The 25,413-nt window shown below is 44.7% G+C and overlaps 1 protein-coding gene across 1 annotated transcript in view; it reads left to right on the top strand.

Moving 5' to 3' along the window:
- The window catches only part of LAMC2 (laminin subunit gamma 2), a 107,867-nt gene that overhangs the window by 70,199 nt on the left and 12,255 nt on the right, over positions 1–25,413 (top strand). Inside the window, exons 8-17 of the mRNA XM_078643168.1 lie at positions 230–342; positions 1,753–1,971; positions 2,485–2,667; positions 8,387–8,632; positions 10,053–10,189; positions 12,267–12,423; positions 14,906–15,111; positions 15,810–15,868; positions 17,161–17,301; positions 22,628–22,772. Coding sequence (XP_078499294.1) covers positions 230–342; positions 1,753–1,971; positions 2,485–2,667; positions 8,387–8,632; positions 10,053–10,189; positions 12,267–12,423; positions 14,906–15,111; positions 15,810–15,868; positions 17,161–17,301; positions 22,628–22,772 — 1,606 coding nt within the window. The remainder of the gene's footprint in view (positions 1–229; positions 343–1,752; positions 1,972–2,484; positions 2,668–8,386; positions 8,633–10,052; positions 10,190–12,266; positions 12,424–14,905; positions 15,112–15,809; positions 15,869–17,160; positions 17,302–22,627; positions 22,773–25,413) is intronic.

The raw sequence follows: 25,413 nt of genomic DNA, 5'->3' as shown, positions 1-25,413 counted from the left end.
TCGATGAGTCTTAGTTTCATAGAATGTTGGTAGACAAAAAATGGACACATGATCGGTAGGCTACGTTACAGAGTAGGACTCGTTAGGCAGTAGACATGTTGTGAGACTCTAATATGCCGACTTGGAGGATACTCTTAACCTTCTAAACTAGATGGAAAGATGATGATGAAGGAGAAGAGGGTGGTAACTCAATGTTTTTAATTTTCAATGTATCCTCTTGTCTGTGCAGATTGGATGAACTTGCAGAAAGCAAGTGGAGCCCTCAGCTGAGTTATATGGAGTATCGACGGTTACTGCGAAACCTGACAGCCATCCAGATCCGAGCAACCTATGGCGAATACAGTAAGTGGCCTTGGTTTAAAATCTTGGTCTTAGGGACTACTCTGTAGATCCAGGTGTAGGAAGTGATGGGCATCTCCCCTCAACATCGCTGCCAAACTTTACAAAGTACCACCCAGAGCTCCTCAATGCTGCCGACACGTTGCCTTTAGTACCCCAGTGCTGGCCAGAACACTTTGACACTTTCCATATACCACAGTACTGCCCCAAAGAAAGCTTTGGTACCTCTCCATACATGCTCCTACTGCTCTCAGACCCCTCCCTAATGCTGCTCTACACAGCTATACATCCGGATACTCCCAATACACCCTAATTCAGCCCTCCTTGCTCTAAAACTGCTTCACGTACCCTACTGTACAAAACACAGTGATCATGCTACACACACCACAACTATGTGCTACCTACCACTACATTTCTTAGGGTTGCAGCCATGCAGATCCTGGCACGTTTTCTCTGTCTCTCTCCTCCCTCTCTTTCTCTCTCTCGCTCTCTCTCTCTCACACCCTCACTGTCCTATACACACCAATAATCTGGGAAGGCACAACACTACATTGATGATGACAGCACTACACATACTTCAGACCAGGTTAGGACTGTATGCCCAACACAAAATCACCACTGTATGGCATGCTGAGGAAGCACAGCACATCCATGTGCTACCCAGCACTTCAGTGCCATACAACACACAACAATGCTACCTAGGACTCCATCACAACACAACAAACCACAATACAGCCTAGCATTTCAAACACAACACACCCCAATGCTAGCGAGCACTACAAAAAAAGTGCAGCACTTCCCAGGTTGTGCAGCCCTTTGATGAAGCGCAGCATGCTCCAAAGCTGCTTAGCACCATTGATAAGGCTTATTACACTCCATTGTAGTCCAGTACCTTGATGAAGCCAACATGTCCCATTGCTGTGTACAGAATTCTAACAAAGCGTAACGCAGTACTCTAGTGAGGTCCCAGACACCAAACTCCAGCACTGTATGGTAGGTGGCAGTAGGGTCCAGAGGCCTACCGCACGAGTTAGCCCTTTTCCCTTCCATGTAGCAGAATGGCTTCCAATAAATATGTAGCAGGCATGTTTGGACATGGTTCCCTGGCATTTATAGAGGGGATCTTGGGGAGCTGCAGAGTTACCTCTGGTTGCCACGTACACATGTGACCCTGTCCTTATAAGAGTACAGAAAGTGTGGGGTGGGCATACTAACTAGAGTTATAGAGTTTATTTTTGGGGACATGCTTTTTGTCTAAGAGAAAAGCACAGGAAATGATGCCAACGAGTGGCACTTCCCTTTCTGTAACCCCATGCATGGCAAGTAATGTTTTGCGAGTAGAGCTTGGCACATGTTCTGGGCACCTCTTGTAGGCAGACCATTATTAATGTCTTCTGTTGCCTTCCTTTCCAGGCACGGGGTACATGGGGAACGTCACCCTGGTGTCGGCGCGCCCCATTTCAGGGGCACCGGCTCCCTGGGTGGAACGCTGCACGTGTCCCCCTGAGTACCAGGGTCAGTTCTGTGAGAGGTGTGCCCCCGGGTACCGGAGGAGATCCACAGGCCGAGGTCCCTTCTCCGTCTGCGTACCCTGCAACTGCCGAGGTGGAGGAGTCTGTGATCCAGACACAGGTGAGGGAGAGTGTACCACTTGGTGTGGATGGCGGGGGGATCGGGAGAGGGTGGGTGAGGAACCTTGACAATGTATGGATATGGTAAAGTGAAAATAGGCCTCTACCTTTATGGGTCTGTTTAGTACTCAAATGTCTGTTGCCTTGTGGCAATCAGTGCATCCTCAGTAAATTCTTTTTTACCCTCTCTTTCTTGCTCTAATTTGTATTTCTTTCATTTCATTTTTCACTCTTGTCTTCTCTCCCCAATCCTCTTATACCACTCTCTCCCTTGCTGTGCTTCATCTTTACCTCAACCCTCCTTCCCTGCTTCCTGTTTCTGTCCTTTTCTCTTAATCCTACCCCTCTTTTTACCTTCCCCTCTGGATTTCCCTTTGTTCATTCCCCTCTCTCTTCACCTCCATCTTTTTCTTCCTTCCTACTTCCTTCTGTACCCTACCGCTGGCTCCACCTCTCCTTTTCCATCACCCTTTCTCTGCTCTCTTTCTTTTCCTCCCTCCTTCCGCTCATGTAGGCGATTGCTATGCTGGAGACGAAAACCCCGACGAAGACTGCCCCGAATGCCCAGCAGGATCCTACAATGACCCCCAGGACCCCCGGAGCTGCCGGCCCTGCCCCTGCAGAGAGGGCTTCGGATGCTCGGTCATGCCTGAGACAGAGGAGGTGGTGTGCAATACCTGTCCAGCAGGATTCACTGGTGAGGAGGGCAGAGTCTATTTTCATTCCTGTCCTGTAATGCCATGCCAGGCAGAAAGAGTAGGGGAGAGGGGATGTGCCTGGCAGAGGACACTGTTGTGTAGATGCCGCTAGCAGAAATAACTGGGGACCTCTCCTCCTTTTGATATATTTAACCCCAGTCTCAGATGTTTCCTGTATGTCTCAGTTTTTACTAAAATGTTTATATTTTTCTGTGTTTCTAGACTGACTGTCCTGGTCCGTCTCTGGAAGGTTAGCATTGCAAATCAGCAGATTTGACCAAACTGTTCGTAAATGGTCGCCCATTTCACTTAATATTATAACCTCTTTTCTTTTGGATTAGCCACAGCTTAGTCAATCCATTTATCAATACTGAGAGGCCTTTATGCATCACCAGTTATTTGCAAATGTCCAGTATGTAAGCATCAGTTTTGAATACGTCATCTGCCTTTCCTTGGTTTGATCTGAGTTTTGATGTTTTGCCCAAATTTTGACATCACCGCCCCAAGTTTTGACATCTTGTGCCCCAGTTTCAATATAATTAGCACTGTTTTTTTTACTGATCCTGCCAGTGGTTTGATACTCTTTGCCATTGTTTCAAAGTATTTACTTGTTTCTACCAATTGTATAAGTTTTGTCATGTTTTGACCAAATTGGCAAGTTTTTCTCGGTTTTAATAGATAGTGTAGACCTTTAACAGGTGTTGTTCAGCTTTGCCTCGTTTTGTTAATCGTTGGAAGGTTTTGTTCAGATTTGACATATGTTTTTCATCTTTGAAAGGTTTTGTTCAGCTTTGACATGTATTGTTCATCTTTGAAAGGTTTTGTTCAGCTTTGACATGTATTGTTCATCTTTGAAAGGTTTTGCTCAGATTTGACATGCATTGTTCATCTTTGAAAGTTTTTGCTCAGCTTTGACAGATTTTGCTCAGATTTGGTGTTTTGCTCTTATTCGATAAGTTGTACATAGTATTGCCATATTTGCTTTGCATTGATGGATATTTGTCAGCTTTGACATGTATAATTATGTTTTATGTATGTGTTTCTCTCAGCTTTGACTAGTTTTCTTTTGCTTCGATAGACATTGTTCGACTCTGAAAGGTTTCGTTCAATTTTGATAAATTTTGCTCAGATTTGACAGGTTCTGACTTAGTTTTGACAGACTTTCCCTTTTTTTTACATTACTATTGATAAGGAAGTAAATACACCTTAAGGAATAAATGTTATCAATTTACTAAATATTTGGTACCACTCAAAAGTAGACTATTACTATAGAGCAATACAAGTACCAGAGCTATGGGGCATATTTTACCAAAAAGCTGCTTGACAAGGAAATGGCAGGAATGCGGCATATTTAACAAATACCGGCGCATTTATGTCTTTTCCCAGCGCTGGCGCACAATGCTCTGCCTAGCGACAATACAGGCACACTTGCACCATGGAGCAAGGGTGCCTGTGTTGTAAGCAGTATTGTTTTTGTGCAGGAAGGGCACCTTCCTGCTGAAAAACAATCCCCTGAGACATTTGCCTCTTTCTATGTGTGCTGCAGAATGCAGGACACATAGAAAGAGGAAGTAATGAGGAGAAATAAAGATATTTCTCCTTGTTACACCTACCCTGGGAAAGCTTTAGTATCTTTATGCATTCCCAGGTCTACCAGTAATGGTACATCTGGGAATGCTTCAGAAACCATGGGTGGATGCATGGGAACATCCATGCTCCCCCCACGAAACGCCTTCCTAGGGCAGAGTAACGCAACACAACACAGCGATTTGCACTGGGTCGGATACTCTGGCTTTATCAAGCCACTCAGGGCCATGCAAGGTGGGCCCGTGTGGCTTTATAAATCAAACTTAAGGGTTGTGTTGCTTATTCACCTGGTGGGTGGCACAAAAGCGACACAACCCATGGATAAACCTCGCTCTAAGTAAACTATATTCAGGCTCCCATGTCAATGTGATGTTATCCAACCTGTAAAACCAGATACTGAGATTAAGGAGTGTTGATAGCAAAGGTGTACATGTGTGGGGAGAAGAGTGGGAAATGTTGGGGGAAGGGGGTAGGGCAATAAAGGAAGGGTTAATTCTCCTTGATTGTTGTGTATGGAACCGCTTGTTGTTACAATAAGGAATGCAAAAGGCAAACACAAATGTATTCAAACCTAAATATCAACAAGTTCACATCAAAGTTTGCATAATTTTACATTCAAATCCATAATTTAATCTCATTTAAGCTTTTACAATGAATACCAGGGAAACTCATCTCATAGCTGATAAATGTTCTTTTGGGTCCTATCCTAACTGCAAATAAACTAACCCTATCCTTCTCTTCTGCCCATTCTGAAAAAGTGGGAATTTGGTGCAGTTTCCATGCATAATTGGAGATCTAGGTATGCGCATACAAATATAGATCTAATTACTCCCAGAATTTAATAACTGCGATCTGAAAAACATGGTCAAATAGGGCTACCTTAGGATCTTTTAGGCTAGAAACATGGAAATTAGTTTCAGTGTGTCTAAAAATATCCTCCCAAAATCGTATCAATAGGGAACATGACTACCCTATATAAAACCAAACCCCAGTTAAAACATTAAGGATTAATACTTTGCTTATTCTTCTTTATAAATGCAGGAGTCAATTTGGATAGGATTGGATCTTACTATAATTCGCCTTACCGACAGTGGATAAATTAATCTTACATATCTTTTGTCACATGCTATTGGTCAAATTTATATATGTTTTATTTTTTCCATTTCAGAGCCATCATAGAGAAAATTGCTTTTATCTTTGTCTCAGCTTGATAATAATAATCCACATTTGTAAAGCCGCGAACAATCACCCGTAAGGGTCTCTAGGCGCTTGGGGCCGTCGGGAAGATTAAGCAAGCTATTGCCCAGAGTCACATGGTGCTGGGCTAATCTGCCGCCGGCGATCGAACCGTGATCCCCAGATTCCAGCGTCAGTCGCCCTGGCCGCGGCGCCACACCGCTCCACATTTCCTTGAACCTACTGATCCTACATTGTTAGTTTCTAGCAAATTAAAAACCAAATCATCAGCATCATGTGAATAAAGTAAAGATAAAACGTAACAATGATAATTATATGGCCACCTTTAAGAAGATGCTGCCAGGCGATAGGGACAGTGCGCTGTCTTACAATAAATGTTCTGCCCCTAGGGCAGCAGCAAACTCACGTTGCCCCAGAGCATGCGCCTTCAGTGAAATATGGAGCAGCTGAATCCTAGCTGCTCCTGTTTCACAGCACTGGTGGCAACCCACCTGCACTATAAAGAGGGCTTAGAGCCCCCCCTGCAGGCGGGTGCAGTGAGTTTGTCCATGGCACTCCCTCTCCCCCTTCCAGAGTGTTTCCATCAGGTGGTGCACTGACAAATTTGTGGCCAACCATCAGTGGCATGTATGTCTCTGCACCCATGTCCATTATATGGCGCGGGCACAGAGGCAAAGTGTTTTCTTCCTTTGCTTGGGGCCACACCCCACATAAATGAGGGAACGCCCTCTGAAGATAGCACTGGCACCACATGTGCGCCAGCGCAATCAGTATTACAGAAGGGAATGCACAAGTGTGTGTGGCCCCTTCTGCAATACCATAGGGCCCCGGGGGTGCAAAAAGTGGGCGCTCACACCCTTTGCACCCATGGGGCACTATTGGTAATATAACCCAAGGCCTTCCACTCATTGTTTATTTTAAAAAGTCTGTTCGTTTAAAGAAACCACAGTCATACCACCTTGCAACTTCAAATTTCGATAGGAATAATTTATAATTCACCCTTAAATCCTGTAACTTCATTGCTGAATAAATGTATGGGATGAAAAACAGATTATTTATTTCTCTTAAACATTCAGGATTTTTGTGACAGACGTATTTGGGAGACTTGGGGGCATATTATCAAGGACCGGTGTTAAAATTTTCACTGTTTTATTGGCAGGAAACTGCCGATAAAAGGGCGATAATGGGCTTGATAATACGCCCTTGTTAATTCCCATAGAAGCCCATGTTGTGGTGTTAATATGGGCTTCTATGGGAATTAACAAGGGCATATTATCAAGCCCATTATCGCCGTTTTATCAGCAGTTTCCTGCCGATAAAACGGTGAAAATTTTAACACCGGTCCTTGATAATATGCCCCTTTGTTTTTTCTCAGCTCAGACAGGTTTTGACTCAGATATGACATATTCTATTCCGCATTGACAAGTTTTTTTTCAAGTGTGAAAGGCTGTTCTCAAATCTGAGAGGTTTTGCTCAGCTTTAACATGTGTGCTCAGTTGTTACAGCTATACCCAACATTAACAGCTTTTCTCTCAGTTTGCCTTGGTTTCTGTAAGCTTTGACAGATCTTGACATAGATTTCACTTCTTTTTACTTACTTTGGACCGGTTTTTCACCGACTTGACATGTTCTCCTGAGATGTGGCCTGTTTTCTCTTAGATTTGATTTTTAACAGGTGTTTCTTCAGCTTTTACATGTTTTGTCTTGGCACTGACAAGTTTTGCTTACCCTTTATCAGTTTTACCATGACATATTTTCCTCAATTTCACAGATGTTGCTCAGCTTTTAAAGACCTTCCCTTCATTTGGCAGGGTTTTTTCTTCTATCTAACAATTTTTTCCTTAGACTTGACAGTTTTCGCCTAGCTTCAGTGGGTTTTTCTCAAATGGGATACACTTTGACGTATCTTCGACAAGCTTTGCCTTGACTTCAGTGGTCTGGATTTGATTTGACAGTTCATACAAATCTTGCTGAGGTGTCATGAGATATTGGTCTATTCTTGGTTCGAAACGTTTTTTGCCAAAGTTGTACAGATTTTTTCCCTGGTTTTGAGAATCATCAATTGTGACCCATTTTGTCCAGACCAGTATTTATACAGTAAAGTTGATGTGATTTTATTTATACATTTGTCCGTGACTTTCTTAAATGTTTCCAAATTTGCAGGGTAAATGTAATGTAGCGCAGTCTTGGTAGCACTGTGCCAAATTTCAATACATTGTTGCATCCTTACATTTTCTGTGTTTTGCCACAGTTATGACATTTTTGTGTTCCACTTTTAATTCACATGGCAGAGTTGTTTGTTTCTGTTTTATGGGACTTACGCAAACACAGTTGTGGTTGCCTACATTTTGTTTCCCTTTATGTCTCCTAGATTTCCATCGTATATGTATATTTACATCCTTATAGGGAAGTTCAACCTCATTGATTTGAATTCAAGTTTGGGCCACTTTGGCCTCAAATGTTCAAAACCAGCTCCCTGTAAAACCACATATAAATACCTAGTTGTGCCACAACCTACCTAGTTTTCAAGAGGATTTAGCAAACTGTCAGCAAATCGACTGCACTGGGACTATTATGGCCACTTTTCTGCCAAGTCTCGATCCCAATTTCTATCCATTTATTTGGCTGTTGTCTCAACACTGCCATTTTTACAGGTTCTTTTAAGATTTTCGAAGTAAGATTGTTTTATTTGTTGTTGCAAGTGTCAAACTATGGACCTGGCTTGTGAGGACGTCAGGAGTTTTTCCAATAGGCAGGTGCTTACAAAAAGTGTTGTTGGGGCTGAAATATGTCAGGGATTGACTAACTCTCTTGCACCCTCACCACTAGCTTTAAGAGGCACTTTCCTATTGGGTGATGTTGCTCCGCTTATAACCCCGGCCCATCTCAATTGGCCTCTAGGCCCCGCTAATTGGATTTCTTTGCTGTTTGCAGGGGCTCGCTGTGATATTTGTGCTGATGGATACTTTGGAGATCCGATGGGTCAGAGGGGTCCTGCCAGACCATGCAGTGCTTGCAGGTGCAACAGTAACGTTGACCCCCTGGAGTCTGAGAACTGCGACCGTTGGACCGGCGAGTGCTTGAAATGCTTGCATAACACAGTAGGCTTCAACTGCGAACGCTGCCAGGAAGGCTTCTACGGCAACCCATTGGCGCTCAACCCAGCTGAAAAGTGCAAAGGTGAGAACGGACCGATAACGTGGTGCACACTCATCTAAGATGCTAGCCGAGAGGGGCTGGGAAAGGTCGTGTTGAGTAACCACCCGCGGGAGGCATCTCGTGGTACCTCCTGAGAGAGGTCGATCTGTGAAACTAGCTGTTGGTATATTGTGCCACCTCCCAGGAGGAAAGAGCACCATTAAAACAGAGAGAGGGCACATCGTGCCACATCCGGCGTGTAGAGAGCAATATTGTGAAATTTCCTAAGAGGTGGGGCATTGTGTAAACATCTGAGGGTACATTAGCCTGTTCCCTGAGAGAGACCACACTGAATCCCTTGCGAGAGGGAGCTTTCTGACTTCTTCAGAGCAGAGAAAGCAATATTGTTAAACCACCTACTACAAGAGAGAGCTTTGTGAAACCATTTGAGAGTGCATTGAGCCAATAACTGAGAGACACCAGATTGTGTCATCACCTGAGACAGCACACATTGTGGCCCCTTTTAGGGAAGAACACAGTGTGCCATCTCCTGAGTGAGGGCACAGTGTGTGAGTGTCTGAGAGAGGACACACTATGTCATTCTCAGGGGCAGGGTACACGGTGCCAAACTCTCGATGACTCACAAAGCATCCTTTAAAAGAGAATACTCTATGCCTTCCCATGATAGTTACACTGTGCCATGCCCAGAGAGAGGCAGTGACAGAGAGGGCCTTGTCATCAGCAAGGGACAATCAATTCTGAATGGAATGGCTTGAGGCAAAATGCATCCTCTCACAAGGGTGGGTTGAGGTTAAGGATGACTTGTTTACAACCCTTGTTGGTTGGAAAGGATTTGATTGTTGACATATAGCCTGACCACTTAGCTGCCACTCTTTTCCTTACACTTGCACGGTTTGTAGACTGCGTACCCCCTTGCCTTCATTATCTAGGCTTCAAGAAGACATATTCTGCCACCATCTCATTTGACCTCTTACATTTTTCAAGCAAAATTATCTGTCACTCATATTGACAGCATCAGAGATAATTTGTCCTCTCACCCAGGACGTCCTGCGGCACTATCTGCCCTTGACATCCACTCTGACTGGGCTTCTCCTACCTCGTAGCAAAGACATCGAACAAGCTATCCTTTCATCTACAGAGTCCCTGAAGCCTTGGCTATTCAGCTAATCAACTGGACCCTGCCAGGGGCCTGATACCCTCACGGGTGACAGGAGTGCTCTACATATCTACTGATTGATTGATTGGTAGTTTAGCCTTATGGTGGGGACTGAGAAAGGAGCAAAGGGAGGTGCCATTGGGAGCATAGTTTCATCCTAGGCACTGGGAATGGGGCAAAGTCTTATATCTGTCGAGGTTAGGGCTACCCCCTTGGCTCTAGGTGTGTATGACATTTTGCTGCCATGATTCACTTCCTAACCATTGGCCTCCTGTCCTTCCACAGCCTGCAACTGTCACCCTGTGGGTGCAGAGTCCCAGCTGTGCAATTTGGATGGAACCTGTCGTTGCAAAGCCGATTTTGAGGGACCCCGGTGCCAACACCCGCAGTGCCCGACATGCTATGTGGAAGTAAAGAGTCAGGTAAGTGCTGTGGGGATCTATCTCTGTCGTCATTCATTCCTTGCGCTCTCGGCTCCCGGCAAAGACTGGTGGGATGCCCTTTTTCTGAGGGTGCAGAGAGGTTCCCTACAGAAGCACCCAATGCTCATTTAACCTGCCCCTTCAAGGCACTATCGCCACCTGCTTTTACTCATGTTCCTTCGTCCCAATTGTATACCGGGATACCTTCCATCAAACTCAAAAGTGCCTGTGGTTTGCAAGTTTACACCTCCTCTCTTCATTACGAGAAGATCCCAGTCGGTACCCTTACACTACCTCCTGGGATCTGTGCCTCCCTTGTGAATTATTCTGCTTCCATGTTACTATTACTGCCTTAGTTATGAGCCTGCACAGTGAATCTATGCCCCCAGTCAATGCCACTTCACCCCTCCTCATTTCTGAGCCTGTTGCGCCCACCTGACAGTGGTCTCTGTACCCCTCTCCCTGCAGGGTGAGCGTGGCAATATCTGTTAGCTCCTCCCCCTGTCTCCGCTTGTAAGCGTGGCAGATGACTTGACGCCATGCAATCAAGGACACCATGGGACATAATCACAACGAAGTGGTGGAGCGTGGCGCTAGCCTCCTTGGCTTAACGCCGTGCTCCGCCACTTCTGAAACGCAGGGCTGCACCATATTTACAATATGGTGCAGCCTTGTGTTTCCCCCTGCATTGGTGCTGAATTTAGCTGCCTGGTGCCAATGCAGGCACTCTTGCATCATAGTGCAAGGTTGTCTGAGTTGAGGGTAAGATTGTTTATGTGCAGGAATGTCTCCCTTCCTGCACATAAACAATCTGTAAATGGTGTTTTGTCACTTCTATGTGTGTTGCCTAATGCAGCACACATAGAAGTTGCAAAATGTCATTTAAAAAAAAAAAGATTGTTTATGTGCAGGAAGAGTCACCTCCCTGAACATAAACAATGAATGGTCTGTTGCTCTTTCTATGTGTGCTGCGCAACACAGCAAAAATGGAAACAGCAAAAACGAGTAGAAATTAAACATTTCTCCTCATTTCGCCAGGGTAGGACCAGGTTTTCCCTGGTTCTAATTTTGGTGCTGCCTCCTATTTATGCTGCCCTTGTAATTTGGGGGCAGCGTCGAAATCAATGGGTGTTGCGGTGGAATGCATACCGCAACACCCATTGCCCTCCCCTTTCATGCTGAGTACAGCGTGAAATGGTGCCTTATTTACAAGGCAGTGTTAAGCCACGATAAGTTACTTAACGCTGCCTTGTACAGAAGGCAAAGCACATATCACCACCAGAACGTTAATAAAAGTGGCGTTCCTGTGGCAATAGGGGCTTGTAAATATGCCCCCATGTTCCAGTCTTGGGTGTTTTATTTAAAAAAATCATTGTATTCAGGTTTCTTGGTCCAATTAGTTCAGTTGAAATTAAACAAGACTGCAGCTGCATAAATGGATCTGCTTCTTATGACACAGGGAATAGAAAATGGCATCCCCGATGACATTAAAGATTTTTATTTAGAGAGGGCAAAAAGTGTTCAAAACTGCTTTATAATTCTTTTCTTTTCTTTCAAATATGTTTATTGTGTTATTTAAGGACCCTCTGAAATCATCCTTCATCTAAAAAGTTGTTCTTCCAAAAAAAATACCCAACCCAAAGCTTCTTGACAGCAGTTTGTGCAGTATACCTTTTTACAGAACAATTCGTGTAAATAGCAATGTCAAGTCACTTTTTAATGAAATCTCTTTCACCAAACCCTTGCGAAACCCTGTTTTTAAACCCTCTTTGCATGCATGTCCTGTCACGTTCGATCTTTTCATCAAAAGCACCATTTCGTTCCAAGTTAGCAAATTGAAACCGTCATGAAAATGCGGTAGGAAATTTTAGTTTTTACCTCAGTCGAACCAAGGTTAGACCTGTTCCACCCATGGCTGACCATGCATGAGCAAGGGACAGCGATGGTTTGTTCATGAACATAGAAACAGTCACCTTGTGCTAGTGGCCTAAGCAGTGCTAGTTAAAGCAGAGTCCAGAAATGGTCAATTTAGTATTTTCACACTGCTTGCTCACTCTCATGACTCCTTGGGTTACAGATGGACCAGCACCGGCGACAACTCAAGGATTTGGAAGCGCTGGTGTCGGGTGTTCAAACTGGCGACATTACTGTCAATAACGCAGAGCTTGAAGAAAGGATCCGTCAGGCACAGCAGTCTGCCCTGGGCATGAGGAAAGAGGCCGAGGCCCTTGAAGGTAACAATGCCAGCTTGAAAACTCTGGAGTGAGACTCTGGATGGTAGCACTGCAACTGGGAAGACTCCCTACTGAGAAAATAGGAGTGAGGGTGCCACATAGGGGGGGTTCTAATGTGATTCTGAAGGGTGGCAGTGCCACATCCTTCATACCACTGCTTCTAAACAGAGCAGCCATCTTGGAATAGTATGGTCAATAGTGAAGCATTGCTTTACTGCTCCATGATGGGCACCACATTTATTAGGGCGAGTCTTCGAGACCTCTTATATATACTTTAGTGTATACTTAAGTTTATACTTATATGTGCATGTACTTTGTGGGCTCAGGAGATCAGCCCTAGGACTTGTCTGCTTTCGCTTAGGGACTTTATTTTTCTGTTCAACTGCCTCTATTTAACTTGATAGAAAATGACCAGCAGAGGTCAGTAAAATACCAGAATTGCTTTCTGCTGAGGGACTTTCTTTTTTTTTTTTCTGGAAACTGCCTATATTTAACTTTCTTGATAGAAAACGACCAGCAGAGGTCAGTAAAATATAAGAATCACTTTAACAATCTCTAGATTACAGTCCATAGAAACTGTCTTCCACCAGCACCTGTAGACAATAATATTTTTTTCAAATCTTGTATGTTCAGTGATATGACCACCGAAGGTCCTGATTTTATATTAAAAACAGAGCTTTGGATATACGATTTCCAGCTGAAAGGCAATATTTCTTTCCATGTGTTCCCATACCGGGTGTGTCACGCAGTTTTGTGCTTACTTTCCCTCCATGTTAAGAACAGTAGATGTTTCAGCACCCAGGCTAATGTGCTACATAGCTTAATACATATAAGGTCCCAAAGGAAGACTGATTGCATTGCAAATGCTTGTTAGCATTATGTTGGCCAACTTGGATTGGTACAACAATGATTTCTGAGTCGTGCAATGTTTATTTAATGGCCTTCTTGGTGGCGTATTTGCATTGTATATTATTGTTTTGCTTCTTCAAGGAGGCAAACATGTTGCTTCTAAACATTGCAGACCCGCTGAAGTTTTAAAACAATACATTACATAGCCAATGTAAGAAGACTACTCACTCCTAAGTTTAATTGCGTTTTTTATTGTAAACATTTGTCTGCAATATTTAGGCAGTTGTATGTTTTCATTTTCTACTTACATATGCTTATTGAATTTGTGTTCATGTTTTATTGTGTGTGGGAAAGTGGTTGAATGAAAGAGTGAGTCAATGAGTGGATGAATGAATCGGGCAGTGCAAGGATGAGTGACAGATTGCCTGTGTGATCACTTATTGATTGCCTACACTCAACAGTGACTGAATAGGCACTTTCTTTTATAAGCCAGTAATATAATGACATTGCCAAGTGTGTTATTTTAGTCTCATCTCTTTCCCTCTACGGTTTTTAACTCTATTTTCCTGAGCAATCATCTAATTTGCGGCATTCTCTTTTCTGCTTTAATTTTTTCTCCTCGCTTGACTTTTCCACTCTTGTGACATCTTAACATAGGTCTTTCTATCTTTCCTTCCCTTTCTTCTTTTACCTCACTTATTCTTTCCTCCTATATTTGTTATTCACATGCCATCTCTACTACTAGTGTCCCCTCTTCTCCCATGTTTTGTACTCGTTTATCCACCCTTCTCTTTTACTTGCTCTCTTTTTACTCGCCTTTCAAATGTCTTTTCTTGACCTTTACCTTGTTTTTGTAAATCTTTTTTCTAACGTCAGTGTTTCTTCCTTCTAATATCAATGATCATCTTCATTTTTCTGTGTTCCTCTGTTCACTTTGACCCAACTCCAGTTCTCATATCCTCTCATTCCCTTAGGCCTTCTTCTTCTCCCATTATGCCCCCTCAATCATTCTTCCACTACCGTTTAATCTCTTTCCCCCTCTTTCTCCTTCATTTCCTTTCATCCCATTTGCTTTCTTTACCACTACATATCACATCTCTCATCCTTTATAACTAGCCTCTAAAAAACTGTTGTAATGTAGTTTAAACTCTCTTCCTTTTCTTGTCATTCCATTCCCTTTTGTTCTTGTCATTCCATTCCCTTTTGTTGCCCTTCATATAGCCCTATAGTCCACTGCCGAGGGCTATACCGGGTGTTAAAGGCCCTTAATCTGTGGTATAGACCCAGGCTGCAGACGAGGGCCTTTAACGAGGGTGGGGGCCTTTAAAAAACGGTATATCACGAAGGAAAAGGGCTAGAAGGCTATTAGAACATTCCACCCAATAAGGGTAGAGTGTTCTAAATTAAAAAGGGAGAAACAGAAAGACAAGCATTGGAATGTTGGACCTCTGGGATTCTACCAGCTAGTATAGGCCCACAACTACTCCCTTGTCTTCAATGAAACTCTCAGCATTCCAATGTTCTCATTTTATTTTCGTCATTGTATTTTTCATTTAGCTGTCTTCCTCTCCTGTTATGTCCCCACCTCCGTTCTTGTCTCTTTCTCATACTACTTTAAAAATGTCTTCTACAGATTCAAACAGATCTCTCCGGAGCCGCTTCTCCAAGTTGAAGGCGGAGCAGGCCAGTACTCAACAGAACATGGACAGAGTGCAGGTGAACACAGGCGGGTTGCAGATTCTGGCAAGCCAGTACCAGGGCCAGATGCAAGAAACGAGACGGCTGATTGGGAAGGCTCGTCTAGAACTGGAAGGTTCAAAGGTCACCGTGCAAGAAATGGTAAACCTCAAATCATAACCGTAGACTGAACACAGAAAATACCTCAGCACAGTAGATGGGCATTTTGGGCACTACTCCCTGCTCCTCCACTGGAAAACACTACAAGAATGTCTCCCATCATCATCTGTGTAATATAAGCTTCTGAGAGCACTAATAAAGTAGGACCACCCACCAACTAAGCAATCTCTCAGGAAGCACCACAAAACACAGTTTCTACCTTCTTAGATATGCTATCAGCAGACACACCTAATAGACGCGGCTACAACCTCACTCACAACTCTTGACACAAATCACAAGACAGTATCTCCTGCACTGTCATGGAAAGTATAGTCCTCACTATCTACACAATATTTTTTGTGCACACCACAAAACTCTCATAACTCTAAGCTCACCACTAAACAGCACCAGTCATTTGCACTGTGCAATTCAGTAAATAGACAGCACCTGCAATCTAACTAATAACTGTCCCAACACATACCCAAAACACCAGTGCACACAATCTCACCAAGATATCCCAGTCTCACTGATAATTCTCAGCATACATCTCAAAACAGCAGCTCCCACAAGTAACACTGAGCACACACTAGCTCCCCCAACCTCACAGATAACACTCAGCACACATCACTGAAGAGTAGCTGCTAAGCAGTAGACCCTAGCATGTCCATTCTGATGTCTCTTCCCTGCTTCTCTTTTATCAGAATATTCCACCTTCAGCATCCTCAGCTCTGGCACAGGAGGCCCTGGAATTGGCGAACCGGTAGGAATAAATAACTGTAGTTGCCTTGTGTCAGCACCCTTCTCCCACTGCCCCTCGCTCCTTTTTCGACGCTCCCATTTTCCTTTCTACCACTCACAGTCTCTGTTATTACCCATACATCACTATTCTTTCTCATTGCCTCTCACTGCACTTTTGTCTCTGTTCCTTTCGCTTTATACCGCTTACTCCCCTTTTGTCACCACCCTCTCACTATGCCTCCTATATTGCCTAGGCTTCACAGTCACTCCCACTTCCCTTCTCTCTCTGCCACTCTCTCTACCAACCTCATAGACAGTTGCTTACGGGAAACAGCTGGAACAACGAGGGAATAGCTACGCGTGCCGTTCCAACGCAACGCCGACTACGCTTGCCTGAACCACGCATCTGCCTTAACAATGCATATAAGAGCGGTCATACAAGCGTTGCTTACTGCGGCTCTTTCAGTGCCACATTTTCAGTGCCTCTCCTTAACTTTCTAGTGCCTTGATTTTCTTCACCTCTCTCATCATTTTGAACTTTGCTCCCTAATGCTGACTCATTATCTCTGCTACCTTCTTGCCCTCATTTCACTGCTCCTTATTCTATCCCTCTCTCACTTCATGACCTCCCCGCCCTATCAAGGTGCTACCCAGCGTCAGATTGGTAACGCGGGCATTCGGGCAATGCCCGAGGGGCCGGTGTCCGAGTTCAGCTGTGGTCTGCTTTTTTGAGCAGTCTGGGGGGCCATTTGGGGGCTGTCTCTATTGTTCGAATACAGCCAGCGGCCCAGTGGGAGTCTGAGTGGCCTTTCTAGTGGCAGATGTTCGCTCATTACCTCCGTTTAGCAACAGGCAGCGGTGTCACTCCCTTTGTCTCGCTGGCCGGCCCATTAAAGTGGGCACATACTGAGCGGGGGCAGGGGGCCTGAAGTGGCCTCACTTGTTTCACCACTGTAAACTAACGCGTGCATTTTTTAACCTCCCCCCCCCCTACATTTTTTTTATAAGATTACACCAACGGCAGTGATATGAGGAGTGTTTATGCAAATGTGGGCCGTTTTTTTTTTTTGCGTGCCCGGGCCGATTTTCATTCCCAATCCAACCCTGGTGCTACCTCATTATTCTTTTTAACTACCCCACTCTTACTTCCTTCCATCGCTGCCCCTTTTCCATTCCCTGCCAGGTTCTGCTGACTTGTGACAAGTTATGCTCTAGCATGGCTGGCCTTCCACAGGCCCGCATGGCTTGTCCAGATGCTCTATGGACTCGTCCACCCTGACAGCCCTTGAACCGTGCGGCTTCTTCCTTCCCTAGGCACACCCGGGAGGCCGGCGCAGTAGAGCAAGCAGCCCAGGATGCACAGGGAGACTCTTCTACGGCCCTGGAGTTATTGCGCACTGCCCTGATTACAGGGGGAGCTGGTGCTGGAGTCTCCATCGAGGGATTGACGAAAAGGTAGGCGAGTGCATGCCGGCTGCAGTGTGCCCATCAGAGGCAAGGCCATATACACTAACGAAAAAGGACTGGATTTGAGATCTTTCTAGAAGTCAATAAAGTTTACTTGGATGTATATTTGAAATATCCAAAAGTTTGTTTTTATTGTTTAAACAGAAATTAACAACATAGGCCAACACGTGTTTCACGACACATGTCGTTTCATCAGGGCCTTACTGTACGGTATATGAAGTACGCAATCAATGGAGCACTCCAGATTCATACAGGATGAAAAAAAATTCTATAGATTTAACATTGGGTATCAAAATAAACATTATAAGGTATGAACTGTGTAGTTCCATATACACTAACGAAGGTTCATTTAAGTCCAGCAGCAGTGTAATCTTCAGTCCTTGGATAAAAGTCAGGTCTTTCTTTGAGGCTTCGAGTACCTGCACTGATAATCTTTAAAAAACAAAAAGTACCAGAACATCTCAGAAGTTTCAAGCCTCATTCTAAGTCTGACACAAAAATTGGTGTGGTACCAGAATATTACCCAACATACATATCATGTCCTACAAAGATATGCCCCATTGGAATTAATAATGGATAACCTAATCTCAATGCCTCATCTGGATGTTATTTTTTAACGTAACTTAAATTTGGGATACGCTATTTACATCGAACGAGATTCCTGTATACAATATTCTGACATTCAACTCAGAAACTACTTGGGTGCAAAAAACGTCCTGACACAGTGAAATACAGTATTTCCCCCAATTCCTAGTTTTCCTCTATACTTTTGAGACTAACGTCAATAACATTTTTGACTGCGGGTACGACCCAAAATGATTCCCTTTGTGCACTGTTTTAGGCTAGACAGGTATTACCTGCGCATTCAACAACAATTGACTAAGCACAATTTGTGCAGAACATAAGCGTTTGAAATCACCGCTTTTGCCAATTTCAAAGTTGTCCTGGCGCTCAGAATGACTAAGTATGTAGTCACAAGAGATTGCCCATTTAAGATAACAGCAAGACATAGACAGATGTGTCCTTGAGATTAATACCTTCAAACAGACATCTTCATTTATAACAGCAAATGAACAAATTAGATGATTTGGGATTTCTATCATGTATCATTGTATCTGTGTGTTGTTGCTTGATATTAATTAATTGTGCTTTAGTTGCCAAGATGAATAGTTTTTTTAATTATTATTTTTATCGTAAATTCCCTGCCCCCCCTCCCCCACTTTCGTTGTGCCACTGAGTGACCTCGATGACCTAGACATGTCAACCCTAGTTATATGGTCACAGATGTCTAGGTATCAAATGGCATAGGGGGGATTTAAAGAGAAAAGCAAGGATACACAGGCAAGTTGCAGTGTAGTTGCCGATCACAATGGCTTCTTAGGCTCTTCTTTCCCGGTTAGCATGTGGCTTACCACAGGCTTCCCATCTATCCCAAACCTGAACTGGTTTCTCTGCTCAGCCATTTTGTGACTTATGGAGATATTCGTTTTAATGTAATTTGGGTTCTGTTCCAAGTTATCAGGGATAACTTAACAGGTCCTTCCCTTCATCAACATGCTGGTCGATAGGTTGTTGCACATGCTCCTCTATGGTATTTAAATTACCCGAAAAGTAGTACGCCGCCATGTGAAAAAAGTCTTTGATTGCTGATAGGAATATTCCCTAGTAGCCAAGCATTGAAAAGAGGTTATCCTTGTGAAATAGGTTATCCTTGATTTTTGGACACCTCCTAGGACATCCTGTGGGGTGGGTCAGATTCAGCTCTGGCTGCTGGAATAGGATGAAAACATGCCTCCTTGTCACAGGGACACAGAGATCCCACATTGCAGGCACTGTTCTTTTCAGTTAAATCACATGGACCAAAATATCCCATCACAATGTTTTTTAATAGAAAAGGTTGTGATAGGAAATATGTTATCCCAATGATGGAGCCACTTGGTCACTATACCCTGGAACAGAAGAAGGCTTATCTTTTTAGGTGGACCTTCTGGGTGACTACATTTTAGATCTACTGATCGTATCTGTTGAATAGACTTAGCTTCAGAATATTTGGAATACATTTGTAATGCATCTCCAAGAATTTGGGCTATTTATCCACTAAAGCTTTGGAATCTGATTGTGACTTCAGTTCAGAAGCATAATTAAAGCAGGACATACAGCAACATGTCCCCGATGACGTATAAAAAACTGTCCTTCATATTATGCTCCCACTTGCATGTGCCCAGCTCACTCAGGTATTAGAAGCCTGTGCTTGAGGCTTATAGAGGTCTCTTTGAAATCACAATAAGTAAATATAAACTGGCATTACATTCGTTTATAATTCAAAATTATGACACCTGTGCAAATCCATGAAGCTCTAGGATTCTTGATTTGCGACACCTTATGCATCTTCAAGAACAGTAGACGTGTTAGTTCATCAATGTTACACATTATTGGACATCTTTAGAGGTGCACAATGTCCTGAGCAAAGGTAAAGAATCAGATTTATCCAAATCTTCTTGTTCTCTGTAGTTGTATTTTGTGTGTAGTCAGAATGATGTGTGAACATCACTGACTTCATCAGGATCCCTCCCAATCAGGATTTCGTACTGGTTTCAGTACAGAAACAGCAATTCTGTCTGTTACTGACTCACTGAGGCGCACCCTCGATGCCGGGGACCTTCGATCTTGATCCTCTTAGATCTCTCCGCAGCGTTCGATACGATATCCCATCAACGGCTAGTGGAGAGACTGATTGAATGTGGCATCGGGGGTAAAGCCTTCCACTGGCTGACTAATTTTTTAATGGACAGATGGCAGACTACCTCACTTGGATCATTTGTCTCAAAAAATAAATTCCTGCTGGACAAGGGGGTACCTCAGGGCTCCTGTCTGAGCCCTACCCTTTTTAATATGTATGTAGCCCCCTTGGCGAAGATTGTCCAATCCTTCGGCTTCGAGATAGTCTCGTATGCCGATGACACGCAGCTACTATTTCCCATAGGGAAAAACATCATGGACGAGAAACTTTGTTTCTCGGGTGGTATGCTAGCAATTGCAAATTGGATGAAAGAGCGGTGTCTACAACTCAACCCCGGGAAAACAGAGCTTATGCTCTTAGGGAAGGAGGTCCATTTCTGGACGCGGGAATGGTGGCCCGCTGAATTGGGAGAAGCGCCTACGCAGTCCCCCTCAGTGAAAAGCATGGGAATCCAGTTGGATGCCTTGCTCAATATAAAAGATAATGTTAAAAACATAGCAGGGACATGCTACTATAACCTACGCCTATTACGTAGAATTATATCCTATCTTCCACTAGAACATCGCCGAACTGTTGTACAGGCCATGGTAGTGAGCAGGTTAGACTATGGCAATGCCTTATTGGAGGAAATAGGCACCACCACACTTGGAAAACTACAGGTTATACAGAACACCACCGCCAGAATGGTTCTGAATGCACCGTCTGGATCCCCTTCCCTTCCTCTGCTCAGACAGTTACACTGGCTCCCTGTCCAAAAGAGATCTATTTTCAAGGTATGTGGCCTCTCCTTTAAAGCACTTAGAGGTGAGGGGCCAGCATATCTTTATAATAAACTTTCTAAACAAGCACATGAACGTAACCTAAGATCTAATGACCTAGCCCTCCTGAAGATTCCGCGTAACCGGCTAACCCGTACAGGCGGCAGAGCCTTTTCATACATCGCCCCCAAATACTGGAACTCTCTTCCGATGGCTCTGCGACAATCTAGCACCTATATTCTTTTCAGGAAACATTTTAAAACATTTGTATTTTAACTTGGCCATGTTATAACCCCTTTTCTGTCTATGTGTGCAGGATCTCCACTGGTAAAGCGCTGAGATGCCCCTGGGTGAGTCATGCGCTATAAAAGAATCCATAACATAACGGGCCCGATGTAGGTCACCAAATACCGGTCGGTAACGGCCGAATTCGGCCATTACCGACCGGTATTTGGTGATTGAGATGTAGGGGCCATTATTACACTGATTCGGTAAATTTACCGAATTGGTAAAATGACCGATTCTGTAAAATACCGATTCGGTAATTTTACCGAATCGGTAAATCCCAGATGTAGGTAGCACTGTTCACAGTGCTACAGGCCTTCAGAATTCGGTATTTTACCACCCAATACAATTGTGTGGTGAAATACCGAATCCAGGTGTGCATGCACATCTGTGCATGCACACTGTGCAATGTGACACACAGACATGCCCTTAGGGCATGTATGTGTGCCACATGGCACACATGCCTTTACTTGGGGTGCTAGAGGGTGTCAAAGTGACACCCCCTGCACCCTTGCAGGATTCGGTATTTACCGAATCGGTAAATACCGATTCGGTATTGCCCATTGATTCCTATGGGCTTCAAGGCCCATAGGAATCAATGGGCAATACCGAATATTACCGATTCGGTAAATTAAAAAGTAAAATTTCCTACATCTCCCACCTTCTAATTTACCGATTCATAAATACCGAATCGGTATGATTCGGTATTTATGAATCGGTAAATTAGAATTACCTACATCGGGCCCAACATATCATAACAGGGCTCTCGTTAATAGTATTGGTTCAACCTACATTCTTTAAGGTTCACAACCTCTAAGCTCAATGATGCTCCATTCAATTATTCAGCGTATTTCTGTTGACTCATATATATCATTTCGGGTGGAGAGTACTCCTCCAATTTGTCCTACTCTTTAAGATTCACAACCTCTAACTTGCCGAGTTGGACAGATTGGAGGAGGACTCTCCACCCGAAAGGATATATATGAATCGACAGAAATACACTGCATAATTGAATTCAGCATCATTGAGCTTAGAGGTTGTGAACCTTAAAGAGTGTAATTTGAGCCAATACTGTTGAAGAGAGCCCTGATGAAGTCAGTGATGTTCACAAATCATTCTGACGAAACACGTTTCGGCTAATGATGGCTACTGAGGGTTTTTGAAATGAAGAGAATACAAATGGAGAAAGAGTGACAAAATAAAACTACAGAGAACAAGAAGATTTGGATAAATCTGATTCTTTACCTGTGTTGGTTGCCTGGGACATTGTGTTTCTTGTAAAATACTGGGGTGTCCCAGTTGTTGCAAGAGTGTAAGTGGCCGCTCTTTCCCTCTGAGCACCAAATATTGAACATTATCTATTACTGTGGGGAATACTCGAAGGTTTGTGCAATTGGCCCTGCCACTGTATACTTGTTTATCTTTAGAGGTGCTTTGAGTATTTCTGCAGTCTCCATTGGGGAACCAAATCAGCAAGCACAACTTGTCTACGGATGCCCACTCATAAATTAATGCTTTTATGTGTTCATAGGTTGGATGCGGCGAAGATGGCAGCAGGGGAGCTGGAGGCAGAGGTCCTCAGCTCAGTGGGAGCTGCAGAGAGGGCATATCAGAGCAGCCTGCAGGCTTCGAATGCCTTCACTGAGCTGCCAGATATCAGCATGACTGCTTTCCAGGTGAGAACACTACAGACATAGCTCTGCATCAGGGATACTCTTCCACCTCACTGCACAGCTTCACCTGATTGCCACTACACTACCTCACTGATACAGCTGCATTGACACTGAGCTAACTCAAGAGGGCAGCTTTGCCACACTGACACTGCTGTACTATGCTGATGTCGCTCTAGCTCACCGACATCTCTGCTTCGCTAACACTGCTCTCTCCTAATAAAATAATTCACCCTCATCTATTTCACTCTACTCTTCCTCATTGCCATTGTTCTTACACTAGGTGCACACTGCTTGCCTTGTCTTAATACCCACTCATATGAAGAGACTATGGTGAATTGTATTCCTCTTGGCCTTGTTTAGAGTTTGGTGATCAGCACTTCTGGCTGCTAGGGCAGAGGATGGATTTACACCGTTGCCTTTGCAGAAGGCTGCTCACCATATTTGGAGATCCCTGCAAGGCAGGCAGAGATCTCTATGCCTTCCGCAGAGCTGCCATCATGGCAGCTCTATTGACACCAAGAGTTGTAGAACCTGCTCGGCCGCAAAACATTATTTCAAGTTGTAACAGTGTCTTGCTTTGTCAGCAGTCTCCCAAAGGGGGAGTTGTCTGTTTGGCTGTTGAAGAGGAGTCTACTTAACTACTTCACATTTACTTGACTGTGACAGAGGATTCTTGAGTGTAACTGAAAGTTTATTGATGCCTCTACCATGTTTAAAGGAGCTCAGCAAAGTTTTTTTGTTCTTCAAACATAAACACCCAAAATGGGACTTTGGGTTTGCAAACGAAAGCAATGAATGTCCCTGGCATGTTACAAGTTTTCTTTTAATGTGCGAGAGGCATTATTTTATTTTCCTATTTTGGGGCGCCAGGCCTTCCCTGGTGGTCTTGGACAGAATAAAAAGAATGTTGGGGAGGAGGAGCCAAGCTCGCAAGCGTAATGGTCGCCTTTTAGCTCGGCTCCCGCAGCCCTCCGGCCTGATTGCCTATCCTGTCTACTATCCTGTCCGGAGATGACACATTATCGGGGAATTGGAAACAGAACACCTTGTTTGTACTTACCATTTGGCCCGGAGATCTCAATGTGCAGCGGCTCCGAAGTTGTGCCCTCCGCAAGATCGGGGCCTCCGTGGAACCTAGACCGGGACCTAGCCTGTGGGATCCGGCCGAGAGCGTGAACCAATGATAAGAGCCGTTGTGCGAAAATCCGGGCGATCCTGATCCGGGCCTGCCCTGGTGACCGCGCGGCAGATGTGGGTGAGATGCACCGGGGACTGACTCTGTGAAGGGGTCCTCCCCCCGCCGCTGCTTTGTCCGGCGGCCCTGGTCCTCTGCGCCCGGACTCTGCTTGTTGGGGGCGCCGGTGCTGGTGTAGGCGGGGACCCGTATTGGGCGGACATCCTTACGGCACCAAGGCTGCCATTGCTGGGACCCCCGGAGCTCTGTAAAGTCCTACATTTTTGAACTGTTTTTCCGGGGGTCGTGGAGGGCGGCGACTGGGCTGACTTCACAAAATGGCGGCCGACCCTCTGAAACAAGAATCACCCTGTGGCGGCGGGCTTGGGTTGCCTAATTGCGCGGGGATCTGGTCTGGTGAGCGTGAGCTTACGGTCAGAGATATCCTGGAAGCTCTGAGATCCCTGCGCGCATCCCTGGACCCCGATGTCCCTGTGGGTCCGCCACGATCTGCCGCCATTTTGGGCAGCCGTTTCTTCTTGCTGCCCTCTTGTTTCAGTGACTCCATTGCCTCGCCCCCCTCGATTGCTGCAAGTGTTGCTGCCGCTGATCGAAGATCGTTTTGTGTGCCGGTGACTTTGGAGCTCCCTGTTCTTCGAGGTTCTGACCCCGGGGACTTGGACATTGTGCCGTGGCCCTGTCCGACATGGATGCCTGGAACTATTGGTGGACTGCCGCCTGCACCTGCTCCGATTGCTTTGCCTTTGTCTATCATAGAGACCCCCTCGCCCTCCCCAGCGGCGAAACTGAACTCCTGTTTTTCATCATCCGTGCTGCGATTGCTGATGCATCTAAACTCTCTGTTTGGACTTCTGCTCCCTTGCGGACCGATTTACCCCCCATGTTGTTATGGTAGTCACCATTTTTCTCGACTGTATGCTGGTCTTGTATTTAGTATCTCATTTTACACTGTCATGTGGTGGGTGGGATTTGTGGTTCGGAAGGGATGGGGGTGATATGCACGACTCTTGGTTGATTCTTGGTATACGACTTAGTGGCGCAATTGTTTCTACCCGTGGAGAGGTGGGAGGTCCCCTTCTCTGTACGTTTTATGGCGCTTGATGGGGTGTCGTCCTGGTCTGTTTTTGCTGTGATTGTTTGGTTGGGCGGAGGGCGGCGGCCGGCCATATTGATTGCTGTTCTTATGCTCCTCCCTCCTGTTTTCTTCTTTCCGTTTCTGTTTCTTTTTTGTCTCGTTCTTCTCTTTTCCTTCTCGCTATATTTCGGGTTCTGGTTTAGGGCGACAGGCACGCTGTCTGAAGGGTAGGCCATAGCCTTCTACAGGGGTGCAGGGTGGGATGGGTGGGTTGGGTTCTATTTTTTTTTTTTTTTATGGTTCTATGGCCCTTTTGTATCTCTTTTTCGTAAAGCCGCGTCTGGCCCGGCCTCCCGTGGTGTGTTCGGGGTGGG

The sequence above is a fragment of the Lissotriton helveticus genome, chromosome 1_1 (assembly GCF_964261635.1).
Source record: "Lissotriton helveticus chromosome 1_1, aLisHel1.1, whole genome shotgun sequence".
NCBI classification, from domain to species: domain Eukaryota; kingdom Metazoa; phylum Chordata; class Amphibia; order Caudata; family Salamandridae; genus Lissotriton; species Lissotriton helveticus.
The sequence above is the reverse complement of the archived record's forward strand: the minus strand, read 5'-3'. Positions and strand labels throughout refer to the sequence as shown.